Source organism: Muntiacus reevesi, chromosome 7, assembly GCF_963930625.1.
Source record: "Muntiacus reevesi chromosome 7, mMunRee1.1, whole genome shotgun sequence".
Taxonomy (NCBI): domain Eukaryota; kingdom Metazoa; phylum Chordata; class Mammalia; order Artiodactyla; family Cervidae; genus Muntiacus; species Muntiacus reevesi.
Genome location: NC_089255.1, coordinates 17,761,946 through 17,780,829, shown reverse-complemented (window position 1 = coordinate 17,780,829; position 18,884 = coordinate 17,761,946). Strand labels below are relative to the sequence as shown.

At 41.2% G+C, this 18,884-nt stretch overlaps 1 protein-coding gene across 2 annotated transcripts in view; it reads right to left on the bottom strand.

Annotated features, from left to right (window-relative positions):
- THSD4 (thrombospondin type 1 domain containing 4) overlaps positions 1-18,884 on the bottom strand; it is a 630,546-nt gene that overhangs the window by 573,842 nt on the left and 37,820 nt on the right. For both annotated transcript variants that reach the window (XM_065940121.1, XM_065940122.1), the window contains exon 3: positions 13,148-13,217. In XM_065940121.1, coding sequence (XP_065796193.1) covers positions 13,148-13,217 — 70 coding nt within the window. The remainder of the gene's footprint in view (positions 1-13,147; positions 13,218-18,884) is intronic.

Below are 18,884 nucleotides of genomic sequence, written 5' to 3'. Positions count from 1 at the left end.
TGCAAGGGATCAGACACCACTGACCGCCTTTCACTTCACTTCCTGACTGTAGCTTTATAATAATGCAAATATTAGGTACTGTGGCTTCTGGGATTTTGTTCTTTTTCTTGAAATTTTTTTTGGCTATTCTAGGTCCTCTGCATTTCATAAAGGATTCTTAAATATATCTGTTAATTTTTGTAAAAAGTCTTCTGGGAATTTTATTGGAATTGTGTTAAATCTATAGATCAAATTGGGAGATGATCATCTTAATAATATTGAGTTCCTTACTGATAAAAATAGTATATTTCTCCATTTAACTCTAATTTCTCTCAACAGTGTTTTACAGGTATAAATGTATAGATCATTCACATCTTTTGTCAGATTTTGTAAATGACTTTCTTTCTAATTGAATTTTCTATTACTCATTGGCAGTTACAGAAATACAATTAATTCTTTGCATATTGACCTTATATCTAATAATTTAGCTGAACTCACTCATGGTCTTTTTATATATGCTTTCAGATTTTCTACAGACAATTCTGCTGTCTGAAAATAAAGACAAGTTTACTTCTTTCCAATCTGTGTATGTCTTGTTTCTTTTCGTTGCCTGACTGCATTGGTCCGAGCCTCCAATCCTGTGCGCAACAGAAGCCAACGCAGGAGACTCGGGTTCAGTTCCTGATCCGGGAAGTTCCCACATGCTGCGGAGCAGCTAAGCCTCTGTGCCGCACTAGTAAGCCTGTGCTCCAGAGCCGAGGACCCGCAACCAGTGAGCCCCTGAGACACAACCACTGCAGCCTGCGGCCCCAGCGCCGAGCTCCTCGACAGGGGAAGCCTCTGCAGTGAGAAGCCTGCGCACCGCAACTGGAGCTAGTCCCCGCTGGTCACAACTAGAGAAAGGCTTGTACAGCAACGGAGACCCAGCACAGCCAAAAACAAACAAATGAACATTAAAAAAAGAAGACATGGTGAGGGAAAATATCACTGGCTTTTCTTGATCTTAGAAGGAAAGCGTTCAGTCTTTCACCATTAAGAATGGTTGCTATTGCTGTTGTTAAGTCTCTTTGCAACCCCATGGGCTTGCAGCATTCCAGGCTTCCTTGTCCCTCATCCTCTCCTGGAGTTTGCCCAAGTTCATGCCCACTGAACTGGTGATGCCATCCATTCTCATCCTCTGTCATTAGCTATAGGTTTTAAGGAAATATCCTTTATCAGGTTAAATCAAGTTTCTTTTTATTCCTACTTTGCTGAGAGTTTTTATCAGAAATGGATATCAGATTTTGTCAAAACTTCTCTGCATTTAATGAGGTAGCCATATGACTTTTCTCTTTTAGTTTGTATACCAGTTCATTTCTAAATGTTGAACCAAACTTGAATGCCTAGAATAAAGCCCACTTATTAATGATGCATATCATTTCTTATAACGTTGGATTTAATTTGCTAACATTTTAATTAGAGCTTTTGTATCTATGTTCATTATGAACAACTGTCTATAGTTTTCTTATCTTTTAAAATCTTTATTTATCTTTGGTACGTAATGCTGGTCTCAGAATGAGTTGGAAAGTTCTCTTTCTCTTCAATTTTCTAGAAGAGTTTGTGTAAAATTAGTATTATTTTCTTCCTTAAATGCTTATAAGAATTCATCAGAAAAGCCATCAGGAGTTTTCTTTGCAAGAAGGTTTTTAACTACAAATTCTATTACTTTAATAGATATAGAATGCTCAGAATATTTAGATAACCTATTTCTTTTTAATTATTGTATAATTAATAATAATTATTATATAATATATAATTTATATATAATAGGTGTATAATATACTAATAGATATATAATAGATAGATATAATAAATATATATGTATTATATATATCTAAATATAACCTAAAATATACCTAAATATAACCTATATCTTTGGTAGTCTGTATCTTTCAGACGATTTGTCTTTTTCAATAAATATAGAATATTCAGAATATTTAGATAACCTAAATATAAGTTATCTATTTCTTTTTAAGTGAGCTTTGGTAGTCTGTATCTTTCAGATGATTTGTCTTTTTCATCTAAGTTGTTGAATTTATAAGAATAAAGGATTTGTAATATTTCCTTATTATCCTTATTAATACCCTTACTAATATCTACAGAATCTGTGGTGATGTTACCACTCTGTCTCCTGATAATGATCATTTATGCCTTCAATTTTTTCTCTAATGATTCTGGTTCAAGATTTATCCATTTCATTGATCATTCAAAGAACCAACTTTTGGAATAAATGGTTTCCTCTATGGTTTTTCTGTTTCTACTTTACAGGTTTCTGCTTTGATCTTTATTATTTCCTTTCTTCTTACTTTGAGTTTAATTACTGTTCTCTTTCTAGTTGTTTATGGTGGAAAGCTGAGGTTACTGGTTTGAGACCTTTTTTATCTTTATAGTTGATTAGTTATATAAATGTACCCCTGTGTGCTATTTTAGCAGCATCTCACAATATTTTGTTTTTTTAATTTCATTCAGGTCAAAGTAATTTGACCTGAATAAAGAATAAATTATTTTCAAATTATTAGTAATTTGAAAAGAAATTTCTAATTTCTCTTTCATCTCTTCGAGATGGATTATTTAGAAATGTTTTATTCCATTCCAAATATTTAGGAATTCTCCAGATATCTTTTATATTGATTGCTAAATCAATTCCACAGTCATTAGAGAATAAACTGTGATTTGAATCATGTCTATTGAGACTTGCTTTATGGCCCCAAATATGATTTATCTTAGTAAATGTTCTTCATGCACCTGAAAAGAATACATATATGACTTTGTTTGGGGGAATGTTCTACAAATGTCCATTGGGTCCAGTTGACTGATAGTCATAGTCAAATCTTCTCCATTCTTACTGATTTTTCTGTTTAAGTACTCTATCAGTGTTTGGAAAGGGGGTGGCTCAGTTGGTAAAAAATCTGCATGCAATGCAGGAGACCCAGGTTCATCCCCGGGCTGGGAATATCCCAAGGAGGAGAAAATGGCAATTCACTCCAGTATTCTTGCCTGGGAAATCCCACGGCAGGCTCCAGTCCATGGGGTTACAAGAGTAGGACACGACTTAGAGACTAAACTACTACCATTAAAACCTCAGGCCATAATTTTGGATTTTTCTGTTTCTCCTTGCAGTTATTCAGATTTACTTTAGTAATTTGAAGCTCTATTATTAGGTACATAAATGTTTAGGATTGTTATGTCCTCTGATGAATTGACCCCTTTAACATCATGAAATGACTTTTTTATACTTGGTGATAATTCTTTGCTCTAAAATCTACTTTATCTGATATTTATAAAGTCTCTCTAGCTTCCTTTTGACTAATGTTAACATGGTATGTCTTCTTCCATCCTTCTAATTTTAACCTAATCTGTGTCTTTATGGTTAAGTGTGTTTCTTGTAGAGAGCATACAGTTGAGTGTCTTATTTTTTATCCATCCTGCTCAAACTCTGCCTTTTTAGTTGAGGTGTTTTTGTAATTATTAACATAACTATATTTAAGTCTATCAACTTGCTATTTGTTTTCTAGTTATCCCATCTCTTTTCCTTCTATTTCTGTCTTTTTCTGAATTATTGGAGTATTTTTATGACTCTATTTTATTTCCTAAAACTAAATTTTGAGCTAAAATTCTTTGATTTGTTACTTTGTTATTTTAAGGTTTATAATATACATCTTTAACTTATCATAGTCCACTTTCAAGTTATATACAATTTTATACATAAGAACCTTACAATATTATACTTCCATTTACCCTCCTCTGGCATTTACAATATTGTTCCCATATATTTTACTTACACATACATTATTACTTCCACAATACATTATATTATTTTCATTTAAAGAGTTAATCTTTGAAAGAGACTTAGATATTTTTCAAAACTGCATATATTTACCCATGTAGTTATTATTTCTGGTTCATTTCATGTATAGATCTATATTTTTTTGTATCAGTTTCCTTCTGCTTAAAGAATTTCCTTTAACAATTTTGGTGTTACAAGTGTGACTCAGCACTTATGTATGAACACATCTTTACTTTCATTTCTGAAAGATGTTTTTTTCTGGGTATAGAATTCCAGGTTGACAGTTTTATTCTTTCAGTATTTTAAAGATATTGCTTCACATGCCTGAGTGAGAGAAGACAAGGAATACATTGTCATCTTTTTCTTTGTTTCTGTGGATGTAATGTGTTTTTCCCCCCCAAGGGATTCAAATTTTTGTTTCCTTTTATCACTGAATTTTAAGCAATTTGATCATGGTGTAAAGGTGCCATTTTCTTCACGTTTCTAGTGTTTGGAGTTCATTGGTATTCTTAGAATCATGGTTTTAATCAAAATCAGAGTATTTCCCAATACTTTAAAAAATACTTTCCTGTCACCCCCTCACTTCTCCTTTTGGTACTCCAACTGCATAAACATAAATTCACCTGAAGTCGTTATAGGGTTCACTGATGCTCATCCTCTTTTTTAAAATTCTTTTTCAGTTCAGTTCAGTCGCTCAGTCGTGTCTGACTCTTTGCGATCCCGTGAACTGCAGCACGCTAGGCCTCCCTGTTTATCACCAACTCCTAGAGTTCACCCAAACCCATGTCAGTTGAGTCGGTGATGCCATCCAACCATCTCATCCTCTGTCATTCCCTTCTCCTCCTGCCCTCAATCTTTCCCAGCATCAGGGTCTTTTCCAATGAGTCAGCTCTCCGCATCAGGTGGCCAAAGTATTGGAGTTTCCACTTCAACCTCAGTCCTTCCAATGACAGTTTCTATTGCTAGATCTTTAAGTTCTCTTTTATTGTCCACATCTAGTCTTCCATTAATCCCATCCAGTGTATCTTTCATTTTCAGCTCCAGAAGTTTGACATTTTTTTTAAATATTTCCCAAACTTCTACTTAACTTTTTGAATATATGGGATACAGTTTTAATAACTTTTAATACCCTTGTTTTCAAATTCTAGTATCTGTGTCAGTTCAGAGTTGGTTTCAATTGATTGTTCTCCTCATTATGGAGAATAATGCTAATGTTTTTCTACTTCTGTGCATGCCTGGTAATCTTTGACTAAATGCCAGACATCTTGAATTTTACCTTGTTGGGTACTGGATATTTTCACATTCCCACATTCTTGAAAATTGTACTAGGATAGGTAAGCTATTTAGAAACAGTATGAACCATTCAGTACTGCTTTTATGATCTGCTTGTGATGTCCAGAGCAATGTGTGTGTGTGTGTGTGTGTGTGTGTGTGTGTGTGTGTGTTTAGTTGTGTCTGACTCAGTGACCCCATGGACTGTAACTCGTCAGGCTCTTCTGTCTGTGGAATTTTCCAGGCAAGGATACTGGAGTGGGTTGCCATTTCCTACTCCAGGGAAATAGATCTTCCCAACCCAGGGATTGAGCCCACATCTCCTGTATTGCAACTCACAGGATCTTCGATTTTCATTGCAACACACAGAATCTTTAGTTGTGGCATGTGAACTCTTAGTTGTGGCATGCAGGTTCTAGTTCTTGGATTGGAGACTGAATCTGGGCCACCCACATTAGGAAAGCAGAAGAATCTTAGTCACTGAATCACCAGGGAAGTCCCACTTAATTAATGATTTTGATTGAGCATTGGGGAAACAATGGAAACAGTGAGCAACTTTATGTTTTTGGGCTCCAAGATCACTGCAGATGGTGACTGCAGCCATGAAATTAGAAGATGCTTGCTCCTTGGAAGAAAAGCTATGACCAACCTAGATAGCATATTAAAAAGCAGAGACATTACTTTGCCAACAAATGTTCGTCTAATCAAAGCTATGGTTTTTCCAGTAGTCATGTATGTATGGGAGGGTTGGACTATAAAGAAAGCTGAATGCCAAAAAACTGATGCTTTTGAACCGTGGTGTTGGAGAAGACTCTGGAGAGTCCCTTGGACGGCAAGGAGATCCAACCAGTCAATCCTGAATATTCACTGGAAGGACTGATGTTGAAGCTGAAACTCCAATACTTTGGCCATCTGATGTGAAGAACTGACTCATTGGAAAAGACCCTGATGCTGGGAAAGATTGAAGGCAGGAGAAGAGGGTGACAGAGGATGAGATGGTTGGATGGCATTGCCAACTCGATGCACATGAGTTTGAGCAAGCTCCAGGAGCTAGTGATGGACAGGGCAGCCTGGCATGCACAGGGCTGGACACAACTGAGTGACTGACTGACTGACTGAGCATATTTCTTATGCTTATTAGCCGTTAGAATACCCTCTTACACAAAGCATCTGTTCAAGTCTTTTGCCCATTTAAAAATTTAACTGCTTAACATTTTCTTAATAATTAGTAGAGTTTCTTTATATAATCTGAGTATGAATCTCTGGTCAAATATGTAATTGTGAATATCTTCACCCTGTCTTTGGCTTATCTTTTCACTCATCATGGTGTATGATAATAAATAAAACTCCTCAATTTTCATGCAGTTCAATTCTTTTATGATTAGTTCTTTTGGTGTGTTTAAGAAACCCTTGCCAATCCCAAGTTTAAGGATATTTTCATATATTTTCTTCGAAAAACCTTACTGTTTTCTCCTTTGTGGAATACACAAGAGAAATAATATGAGAAATTTCATGTTACCTAAAACTTATTTTTATCTTTCTATAGACTTTCTGTTCAATATCCAATTGTAGGACATTGTCAAGAGGCAATCTGAACTCAATTGTTATAGTTGTTGTTTAATTGCTAAGTCATGTCTGACTTTTTGGGCTACCATGGACTATAAACTACCAAGCTCCTTTGTCCATGAGATTTCCCAGACAAGAATACTGGAGTAGGTTGCCATTTCCTTTTTCAGGAGATCTTCCTAACCTGGGGATCAAACCTGCATCTCTTGCGTTGGCAGGTGGATTCTTTATCACTGAGCCACCAGGGAAGCCTGTACAAGCAACAGGGTTCTAAACCCTTTACAAGGGCCCCAGCTATTCACATTGTGACTTGCAAACCAGTTAGCAAAACAAATATTTTACTTCACCCTTATTTCATTTTGTAGTATGTCTGGGTTTTTTTCTTTGTTTTTTTTTTTTTTTTTCTCTTTGTTTGTTTTAAAGTTTTTATAAATAACAGATTGAAGAGCACTTCTCTTTGGCTGGTGGCCAAAGTGAGTTTTTCTTTTCTTCCTCATTGTTTTCCATTGTTTTCTAAATTTTCTGTAATAAACATGCATGTGCTGTGCTTAGTCGCTTATTGTATCTGACTCTTTGTGACCCCATGTACTGTACCCCCCAGGCTCCTGCATCCATGGGGATTCTCCAGGTGAGAATACTGGAGTGGGTTGCCACACCCTCCTCCAGGGGATATTCCCAACCCAGGGATCGATCCCAGGGTCCCACATTGCAGGTGGATTCTTTACCATCTGAGCCACCACGGAAGCCCATGAATACTGGAGTGGGTAGCCTGTCCCTTCTCCAGGGGATCTTCCTGACCCAGGAATCGAATCGGGGTCTCCTGCCTTGCAGGTGGATTCTTTATCAGCTGAGCTACCAGGGAAGCCCAATATACAAGCATACTTTTAATTAAAAAGTAAACTTTAAAAAAAAAATGTTAAGCAGCAGTGATTCAAGTATATGTATGTTTCTCCATTCATAGGAATAAAATAAGATGTTTCATGATTTTTTCCTAAATAGATTACGTTGACCATACACTTTATGACTTATAAAGCAACTTGCTCAGTGAATGTCTGTCAGATAGACAGAACACTTTCATTAACTTAAAAGCTTTCTACAATCTACATATTCTCCTGTACTAATAACGTATGGTTTTTATTAGAGTCTAGGACAAGTTTTTTCCACTCTTGGTCTTAACCTTATCTACAAACGAAGCCACAGAGAGTTTTTAAAATGAAATCACTTGCCAAGTGTCATTAAATAACTACCAAGAACAGAGGTTGAACAGTCCTTTCTGATGCCATCCATCAGGAGCAAGAGGAAGACATCTGGATAAAAATATCTTGAAAGAGCTACTTAGACTCTGCACTCGAGTCCTCTTTTCCTGCACTATTATGGGACAGTTTTTACAGAGATGTATCCAGTCACCCGAGTAGCATTTAGAAATGCATAGTTTATTTGACAGCGTTTACAAATTATGTCTTTTCCTCAGAATAACTTACAGTGTAGAAATGCTTCCATATGCTAAAGTTGGACATGCTATAGTAATGAGAAAGAAAAAGAGATGTCTTTTGGAGGGTGGTTTTCATATGCATACTGAACTACAGTGCGCACAAATTTGTAATGCTGTCCCTTAAGAATTTACCATAAATGGTTTTCTAATTCTTGCTGCTGCTCTCTTCTACAGAATGAGAGTGGATCTTGCCACAAAGCAGTCAGCAGGAATTCAATCATGATTTATCCAAGCAACGAAAACAATTTGATAGCAATCATAATTTTTAAGTTTTCATGAAAAAATACACTTTTTTTCCCTCAAATCCTTTGTGTTTCTTAAGGTCCCAGGAGGAGACAATTTCCAACTTCGAAATACATACACAGTAATTACAGTGAACTCTTCTCTATCTTGATTTTAGAGCAGTGGCTGGCAAACTGTGGGTTACGGGCCAAATCCAGTGTTTTGCAAATAAAGTTTTATTGTAATATAGCCATATACATTTATTGACAAGTTGTTTATGACTGAATTTGTGCTACAAAAGCAGAGCTGACTAGTTGTGACAGAGATGTTGTAGCCCAGAAAGTCTAGAACAATCACAACTGGCCATTTATAGAAAAACATTTCCAAGCCCTGTTTTAATAGGTATCTTCTTATTTCTCATGTTGCAGAAATAAATGGATTCTACTACTGCCAGTACTGTTGCTGCTCCAGGGCTTTGGGATACAGTCAGGCAGGATGACAGCCACAGCTTCACAGAACCCCAATAAAACATCAAGAAGAACTTTGCCAACCAAGAAAGCACTGAATCTTCCTTCTCTGAGGTGAATGACAATGACAACGATCCTGGCAGCCAAAACACACATAATTATATTTGAGAACTGTCCTAAATAATGTGTATTGCCTGAGTAAAGGAATCTATAAATGATTTTGAAAAAAAATGTTCCTAATCTAACTCTCTACTGCAAAGTTCTTAATATTTTGACAAGGAGAAACAATATACTAAAATGTAAAACCTCTTACTCAACTTTTACATTCAACAAAGTGATGCATAAATCATTTTTCAAATTTCTCAGAATAAATGCTTTAAGAAATATGGAGGCTTACCAAGCATTGTGGTACAATTTGCTAAAGAGAATAAACTAAAAAAAAAAAGAAGCAGCAAAGTAACATGGAGGCAGTACCTTTTTGTGAAACTTTTGTTCAGGCTACCCTGAAGAATTAATAGACACAGCAAAGTAAACTGACCATTTATAAAATATTTTAAGATATGATGGCCTATTTGAATAACAGCAAAAGAAAAAAAGAACACTGGTAGATTGACTGAACTGTTAAGATTAATAACCCTGATAGCACTAAACACTAATAAATAATAGAACGTAATAATGAAAATAGACGATTGTCTGATCCAGCTGCAATAAAAACAATGCTATAGACTGGGTGGCTTATGGAAAACATAAATTCATTTTTCACAATTCTGAAGGCTGGGGTGTTCAAGATGAAAGGGCCCATGGATTTGATGTCTGAGGAGAACCAATCTCCTTGTTCATTGACAGCAATCTTCTACCTGTAATCTCACATAGCAGAGAAAGCAAGAGATCCCTCTATGGCCTCTTTAATAAAGGACATTTATCCTCTCATGACCTAATCACCTTCCAAAGGTCTCCCCTCCAAAGAGCATCACACTGGGGATTTAGTTTCAACATATTAATTTGGGGGGATATGTGTTGTCTATAATATTCTATCCCTGAGCCCCCCAAATTCACATCTTTCTTACAGGCAAAATACATTCGTTCCACCCCAATAACCTAGAAAGCATTAACTGGTTCCAGTATCATTATTAAAGTCTAGGTTCTAAGTCTCACCTAAATATCATCTAAATCAGACATAGGTGAGACTCAAGGTATGATTCATACTGAAGCAAACTGCTCTCCAGCTATGAATATGTGAAATCAAACATGTTATGTGCTTCCAAAATATAAGTAATACAGGCACAGTACAGACATTCACATTCCAAATAGGAAGAAGAGGAAAGAAGAAAGTCTGCAACCCACCCAGGAAAGATTCATAAAAGTTTAAGAATAATTCTCTTTGGCTCTGTGCTCTGCTCTGCAGGCCCACTGGGCCCATGGTCCTACCTGAAAAGGCTGGGGCCCCAAGACTCCAGGCTTCCCTGCCCTCTCTGCGGTTCTGCAGGGTTGGGGTCCTGGGACCTTGGCTCAAGCCTTGTCCTTTGAAATCCAGGTGGAGGTAGTCATGCCCCCCAAGGCTCTGCTAGGCACAGCCCAACCTTGCTGGGTCATCACTGGAGCAGCTCCCGGGTCAGCCTAGGAACTCAGCCTGAGTGTGGGGAGTGGGAACCACCAAGGGAGATGGTGCCCAGATGAGCCACGTCCGGAAGGCTCCACCGCCCCCTTTACAGTCTTCCATTGTCTTGGACAGTAGCCTCTGGCTTCTGTCAAGATGGCCGACTAACCGCCCTGTCAGCCTCTCAGCCACACCCTCAGCGTTTGTTCTTTCCTGGACAGGCTTTCTCATTCTTTTCAATATGCATCGGCTGAAGAATTTCCAAACCTTTAACTTCTGTGTCCTGCTTCCTTTCCAGTTAACAATTCCATCTTTAAATCAGTTCTCTCTTCTCACATTTTACTGTGAGCAGTCAAGAGAAACCAGGCCACTCCTTCAACACTTTGCTTAGAAATGGCTTTGGTTAAATATCTAATTTCATCCCTTACAAGTCCTACCTGCCACAAAACCCTACAGCGGGAATGAGCCAAGTTCTTTGCCACTTTATAACAAGCACAGTCTTTCCTCCAGTTTCCAATACGATGTTCCTCATGACCGCCTAAGACCCCATCAGAATGGCCTTTAATGTCCATATTTCAACCAACGTTTTAGTTGAGATTACTTAGGTGTTCTCTAGGAAGATTGACACTTTCTCTACAGCCCTCCTCTTTTGTTTCTGAGCTCTTAACAGAGTCACTTTTAAAAGTCCATTTATGCCACTGCAGGCTTTTTCTAGCCTGCACCTCAAACCTCCTCAGTATCTACCAAGTAGTCAGTTCCAAATCCCCTTCCACATTTTATATATTTGTTATAGCAGCATCACCACTTCTCAGTGCCAATTTCTGTCTTAGTCAATTTGGGCTGCTAAAACAGAGTATCATAGATCAAGTGGTGTATAGACAACAGAAACTGATTTCTCACAGTTCTGAAGGCTGGAAGTCTGAGGTTAGGGTGCCAGCACAGTCCCAACCCTGGGGTGCAGACTTCTCATTGTATCCTCACAGGACGGGGCAGCAGGGTCTCCCCTATTGCTAACAAGGGCACTAACCCCATTCATTACAACTCTACTCCATCACCTCATCACCTCCCAAAGGCCCCACCTCCAAATACCATCACATAGGCTAGGTTTTAACACACCAATCTTGGGCTAGCATGGGGTTGGGGGGTTGGGGGTGGAATACAAACATTCAATCTATAATAGCTGTCCTTTCTGACTCTTGAAATCATGAGTGGGAATGATGCAGTAAAATATTTGTCATTTTTTAGTCACTAAGTCATGTCCAGTTCTTTGTGATACCATGGACTATAGCCTGCCAGGCTCCTTTGCCTATGGGATTTTCCAGGCAAGAATACCAGAGAGGGTTGCCATTTCCTTCTCCAGGGGATCTTCCCAACCCAGGGATCAAACCCACGTCTTCTGTATCGGCAGGTGGATTCTTTACCACTGTGCCAGCTGGTTAAGAGGGGTGTAAATTGCCAAGCATCCACCAAAATAATGCTTAGATCTTGGCCAGTTTTTCCACTCACTCATTCAGTCAGTCATTGAACAGGTGTTTTGTTGAGCACCTACAATATGTCAGGCTGTATTCCAGGAGGTGGAAATAGGGTAATGAATAAGACAGGTAAGATCCCACTTTCATGGAGCTGACACCCTAATGAAGGACACCACACAATACAGGTTCATATCCGGCCCAGAAAGACAAAGTCAGAACACAATCCACAGACCTAAAAGAAACAAGATTCATCAGACGAGAACATCAAGAACTTGTCCCAAGAAGGTGCATATCTAGGCAAACCCGTACACATACTCATTTCTTGGCTCCCTTCTCTCCTGGACTTCCCTTATGAAAACCCGTCTAGGAAAGGTTCCAACCAATTCAGTCACACTTACATACAAATGGCTGGCCTATTAGTCCTCTCCAAAGTGTCTGCATTTCATTACCTTTAGACACCAGGAGTTCTTAGGCAGGAGAAAGGAATTTGAGGGACCCTCCCGAGGTCATATCATGCACCTATTTCTAAGGAAATATTAATCATGCAACTGCTCTGCTGCAGGACAGCATTGGGCTAGTTTAGACAACAGCGTACGGTTCATTAACTATGAAACACCTGAGCCTGCAGGGAAGCATGCCCGATACTGTCCATGTGTCCCCCAGGGGCTCCACCTTCCTCCACCCAGCCCTGCTGCCCAGAAGGCTGGCCTTTGAGTGGGGCATGGACGGATTTCTTTGTTTTCTGTCCTCTGATTGGGCTCAGGTTGAGGGACTCACCAGCAGGAGATGGAGGGGAGGAGAAAAGAAAGGGCCAGGTCTTTATTTCCCTGTTCTCTCCCTGCCTGGCAATTGGCTGGTGTCCTTCTACCGAAAATCATGGATGGCTCCCACCACAGCTCTAACCATCCAACACCCATCGCGCTGAAGGTGCCCCTAGAGGAGGTCAAAGCTCTGTGCTGGCGCTCCTCCACTCCTAGGGGGTAGAGTCTGCCCGCTGCCCTCTCATTAACTGACCCACTCTATCAGACATGGGCTGCAAGGCCAGCACTGCTTTCAGGTCAGAGACTGACCTTGGGCACTGGCTTCATTTTTAACATCAAGGACTTAGGGGGGGGTGAACATCCTATAAATTGTGCATCCTCTGAGAATCAGCAGTGACTCGCCTCCAAACAGTATAAAACTCAAGGCATTGATGACTAGTATGACCCCAGAACCTAGGCAGAAAAGGAAAGCCTCAGAAAGGCCATGGCTTACCTTTCTGTGTTCAGTGGAGGGCTGCGGGCAGACGAGCTGGAGTCCAAGCAGCAAGAGGGAACCCAGGACACTGAGAAGGAAAAATAGCAACAGGCAGAGCTGTGAGCATGTTCCAGGCAGCAGCATCTAGTGGAAAGATATATTTCCATTTCATCTTTGGAAGGAAGTGAAAGTGAAAGTCGCTCAGTTGTGTCTGACTCTTTGCGACCCCATCTATACAGTCCATAGAATTCTCCAGGCCAGAATACTGGAGTGGGTAGCCTTTCCCTTCTCCAGGGAATCTTCCCAACCCAGGGATCAAACCCAGGTCTCCCGCATTCCAGGCAGATTCTTTACCAGCTGAGCCACAAGGGAAGGAGCACAGCCCAAATGGGCCCTGGGATGTAAACCCAGTGAAGATGCAAAGGGCTAGCCCCATAGGCAAGGAGGCAGCCCAGTGCTGTGGGTGGGGCCTTGGCATGAGGCAGACCTGGGATCAAACTCTGCTTTACCACTTACTGGCAAGGTTTCCATGTCAGGACATTGAATTTCTTTGAGCCTCAGTCTCCTTCCTTGTAAGATCGGGATACAACAGAAGCTGGCTGGAGGTCTGGGGAAGGCTGCATAAGGTAACACATGGTGCCTGGCACAGAGTAAGTGCTCATGCATGCTTGGTCCTCATGGAGGCGGTAATGTCAGCCCAGAAGGGGGGCTTCTGAGCCTGGCCAGGGAAGTTCCCCTCCCACACCGGCTTCCTCAGAACCATTCCTCTGTCTATCCTTGGCCCTTCAGTGTCACATATGTTCTCCACGGGTGGGATTAGCTGTGTTAAGCCCTACTGTCACCAGCCCTGATTAGGGCTTGTCATCAAATAAAGAGAAGGTGTAGAAATAGGAGCCAACTGGCCCAAGGCAACAGGGTGAGCTGGAAGAGAATGAAGTTTTGGATTCAAACACTTTGAGGCTAGAATCCCAACTCTGTCATTCCCATCAGGTGATCCTGGGTGAGCCCACGTCTGTGAGCCTTAAGGTTGCCATATGCAAGGATCACCCAGGACAACAGAGGTGAACACGCCCGGCACAGTTAGTGAGTCAGAGCAGAAATAAGCACTGCCAAGTAATTAAATGCCCAGAGCTCCCTGATGTCATGTCATCAACGGCATTGTCTGAACCATCAAAGCAAGAAGGCCACTGGTCCTACTGAGTTGTCTTTGGAATCCTCTTAGGGTTAAACCCTGAGCACAGTCAGGTAACCCAGTGGTTCTCAACCTTTTAGAGGCCTCCAAGGTAGCTGAGAGATGAGCCCTTGTCCTGTGTAGAGGCAGGCATGAGGAAAATCTGTCTGAAGCTGGGGGGTAAGACCTGTGGAGTTAGGAAAGCTCCCACATCTCTAGGAACCCTAAGTTCCACCCTAACCCCCACTGTGTATAAATGAGTCCAGTCCTAGGAAACCACACAGAATGGATGTGGCCAGACTGGTTAGAGATCATGTGCTGGGACAAGAAGCAGGGGAAAGGATATGTTGTTGCTACTCAGTAGCTCAGTCATGTCTAACTCTTTGCTGCCCCACGGATGCCAGGTGCCTCTGTACCAAGGTGTTAAATGCATTGCTGCTTTGAGGCCCCAAAACTAAGAACCTAGGGGATGACATACCCACACATTCCAAAGAGAAGTATGCAACCCTCTGTTCAGGACCAGAAATGGAAGTGTCCTTCTCTGGCCCCACCCATCCTCAACCTGAGGCCTGAACAAGGAGAGGGGTGTGGGCTGGAGAATGGGACACATTTGCTAGGGATACAGGAGTGCTGAGCACAGCCCCTCCAGCCTGCTACAAGGGGAGGAAAGAAGGAGGGCAACAACTTGAGAGCTTGATCTGGACCTTCTGTGTCTGCAATATACCGAGTGGTGCTTGATTGTCCCCTGAAAAGTATCTAAAGGTCAAAACCTAGCTGGAATGTCTGGGAGCACAGGGTGGCGAGAGAGGGCTGCAGCGTGAGCAGTCTGTGTACCTAGAACTTGCAGGGGTAGGAGAGGCTGGGGTTCTGTGGAAAATGGGACTTAAGTTGTCCAGTAAGGACCTCCTCGAAGAAGATAACTCATCAGGATCAAGTAACCCCCAAAACACAGGGTGACATAAGGTGTGTACCCATGGGGCCCAGGGGCTGGGGGAAGGGGGTAAAGGGGCAGCCGATGTTTGCACAGCCTGCACCAGGGGATCCACAGCAGGAGACCCCAGTGATGGGAGGCTCTTCAAAGGACCAGCCAAAGTGCCCCCAGAGGAGAATCCACAGTGTTGACATCTGCCGAGCCAAGACAGCCACATCAGCTGACAGTGGGCACCACTCCTGTTGGGATCCTCTATGTCCAGATACCTCTCTGCCTCATGCTCCATCCTGGAGGAACAAGGACCAGGAGAGGGCTCAGAGGAGAACTAGGAGTATGAAGAAACCAGCCAAGCCCGCTCTTCCCTACTACAGTGCTCTGAGGCCACAGCAGGCCCAGGATGTGGGAGGAAAGAAGCTTTAAATTGGATGAGAGACTAAAGATTTTATATCTGACTAAATTTCTTTTAATGTAGCAAAATATACACAAAATCCCTCCAAGTAAGGAATCTATTCAGAAAAATATTAAAATGAGTGGTGAAAAGAATCAAAGAGTTGATTTATAACTTGCTGAGGCTCTAAGCCAGTGCTGTCCAAGACAACTTTCTATGAGGATGAAAATGTTCTGTGTCTGTACTATTCAATGCACAGACACCTGGATTTCTGCTGCTCAGCACACAGGGGGCTAAGGGTGCAGGTCTGGATAGTGAAGTTACTGATGTCTTAGATTCACCCAAACATGACTCAAGGAAAATGAAAACTAAAGCTACTAAAGGAAAACTAAAACTTCTAGAATGATGGACATGCAACCGTTAAAGTTATCCCTCCCACACATACACACATCTTTGGGGGCTTTTTGATACTTGTAAGTAGACTGCTCATTAAACCTGCAATGGACCAGAAAACTGCCTTCCCTTGACAAGTAAAGAAGTAGGTGTGAACACGGTGATGAGAAAAGAATAGTTATTTTCTACTTGCATTCTTACTAGATCTAGGTTGTTCTAGAAACCAAGGGACACGGGCATCACAATTCAGGAGTTTATGCTCCTTGGTTACATAACCTTGGGCAGATCACCTTTGCAGCTCAGTTCCTTCATCTGTAAAATGGGAATAACAGCACCCGCCCTGACTGTCTCAAATGAGTTTATGTGCAAGAAAGTACATTATGAAGCTGTGCCCACAAATCTGAATCACTTGTAACACATTCTGGCACTGTTTACTCATTTTAAAAGAAAACCAGATTGGTGCGGTTTTGTTAAAAAAACAAACAGCAGCTCTAGAAATGTGTTACACCTCAGCCCCTCAAAGTTCTTGGCACACACCTAAGCCACATATTTGTAATGCAATCAGGAGCTGTTTTGCATAACCACTCATCCCAGGCTGCACTGCCATAATAGTCAGGGGGACTTGGAGTGGGAGAAGGAGTGGAAAATGGGAGAAGGGAAAATTTTAGGTTTTCCACTCTCTTGGAGGAACTACATTCCAGGGTTGCCTGTTCAACTCTCCTCCCAGATATGGCTATAGCATGTTCCCTCCCCAGGACACCCGCTCCCAGCCTAGCCTATTTCTATTACTCCACAGCACCTACCATCTCACGTGTTGTTGTTATTTAGTTGCTAAGTCATGTCCAACCCTTTTGCGACTCCATAGACTGGAGCCCACCATACTCCTCTGTACAAGAGATTTCCCAGGCAGGAACAGTGGAGTGGGTTGTCGTTCCCTCCTCCAGGGGATCTTCCCAACCCAGGGATCGAACCTGTGGTTCCTGCATCAGCAGGCAGTTTCTTTACCACTGAGCCATCAGGGAAGCCCTACCATCTTACATAGTATGTCTTTATTCACTTAAACTTCTTCCTCTGCCCACTAGGATATAAGCATCACTCCTCTATCTCCCAGCACCAAGCAGAGTGTCTGCTACATAGAAAGAGCTTAATTCATTGAATTAATGAATAAGCCTTCATCATCTTGTGACCTGTGAAATTTCAAGATGAGTGGAAATAGTGCAAATTAACGCATTTTAAAGTGTCCAAAGTAATGTTGGGAGCTTTTAAAAGCTCTTTTATGAGGGATTTATAAAAATCAGTGTGTTTTTGAGTCTGTGCATGTGTGTGTTCAGTTGCTCAGTGGTGTCCGACTCTTTGTGACCCTTTGAACTATAGCCCACCAGGCTCCTCTGTCCATGGGATTTTTCAGGCAAGAATACTGGATTCTCTACATGACCTCCCCCAAACTTGTTCTTAAAGGATTTACACAAGGTCTGGCAACAAAATGTTTGTGAGTGCTTCTTGTTGCAAAAAGGTTACGTGAGTTATGTTTAGATGTTCAAATGCTTCTTTTCTTCATCAAGTCAGGCCCTAGTGAGGCTCAGATGCATAGGGGTACCCAATAAAATTCATGCTGGAATAAAATCTTAGTTATTAAGTGGGCTCTGCTCTGAATGGAATAGAATAAATTCCCCCAGAGGGGAAATTATTCTTTGGACTGCAATTGCAGCAGCCAGAGCAATATATAACCCCAGGGGCCAGATGAAACTCGGCCAAGGGCTGGAAGTTTCCCACCCCTACACTGCAGACTCCACTTTAGGACACCCCACCCTCCTCACACATACCTATCTAATTGGTAGTCCATAGCTGTGCCCACAGCTCTTCAAAACACTGGCAATCTGGCCCAAAGTCTTGTTCCTGCTGACCCAATTCGAAATTAATGTTTGGGGAATGGTAGAGCATGTGTGTGTCTGTGTGTGTGCAACTCGTGTGTTATTTCACTTTGATAGTTTGCTTTGGCAAACTGCTCCCAGCTTGCAACGTTTTGACAGATTGAAGGCTACCAGGGCCTTTGGCACACAGATCACATACTCCCCTCCAAGCGGTGGGGGGAGCCACATTCCTAGCAAGACTTTCCGATTCACCTTGCAGGAGAAACAGCCCAAGAGTTCACACCAATCAGGAAAAAAAAAAAGTCACGCCATTTACCCAACCCTGTTCTAGATTTTAAACACTCCATCATTTCATTTCCTGTAGAAAATAATGCTCATTGAAATTTGGTACAAGATTGACATCATGGAACTAGGACTTTGCCCTTCTGTATCTGCCTGGGTCAACACTTCCCCCAAACCCCCACCCCCATCCCAATCATCCTTGACTCTAGTGAGGGTGGATCATGTCACAGACACTGTATACGTGGGATTATCTCAACGAACTCAGTGCCACTTGAACACTGTCAAACTACAAAACAAGAAAAAGAGAGGAAAAAAAAAACTTTACTTCTTTTCCTCTTTAGTTAATACAACCCAAGAGATATTTTGGGAGCAACCTGATCAGGAATAAAATTATATCGACCTTTGAAAAGAGAGCCAAAATCTTAGCACTGAAGTGAAATCTCCACCTACTGCACTCTGGAGATCAAAAATGATTGCTAAGCATTCATTTTACTGTATTCAGTCCAGCTCTCTAACTTCCTCTAACAGTAGCTAAACAGTAAAGGCAAGTAGGGAAGGAGATGAGTTACAAATGACATTAGAGGACTACACAGTTACCACTGACTTCAACGCTTACAAGAATTATTTCATCTAATTGCCACAACCATCCTGCCAGACACTTTGATTATACCCATTCTGCAGGTGAGGAAACTGAGGCACAGAGAGGCCAAGTCATTTAG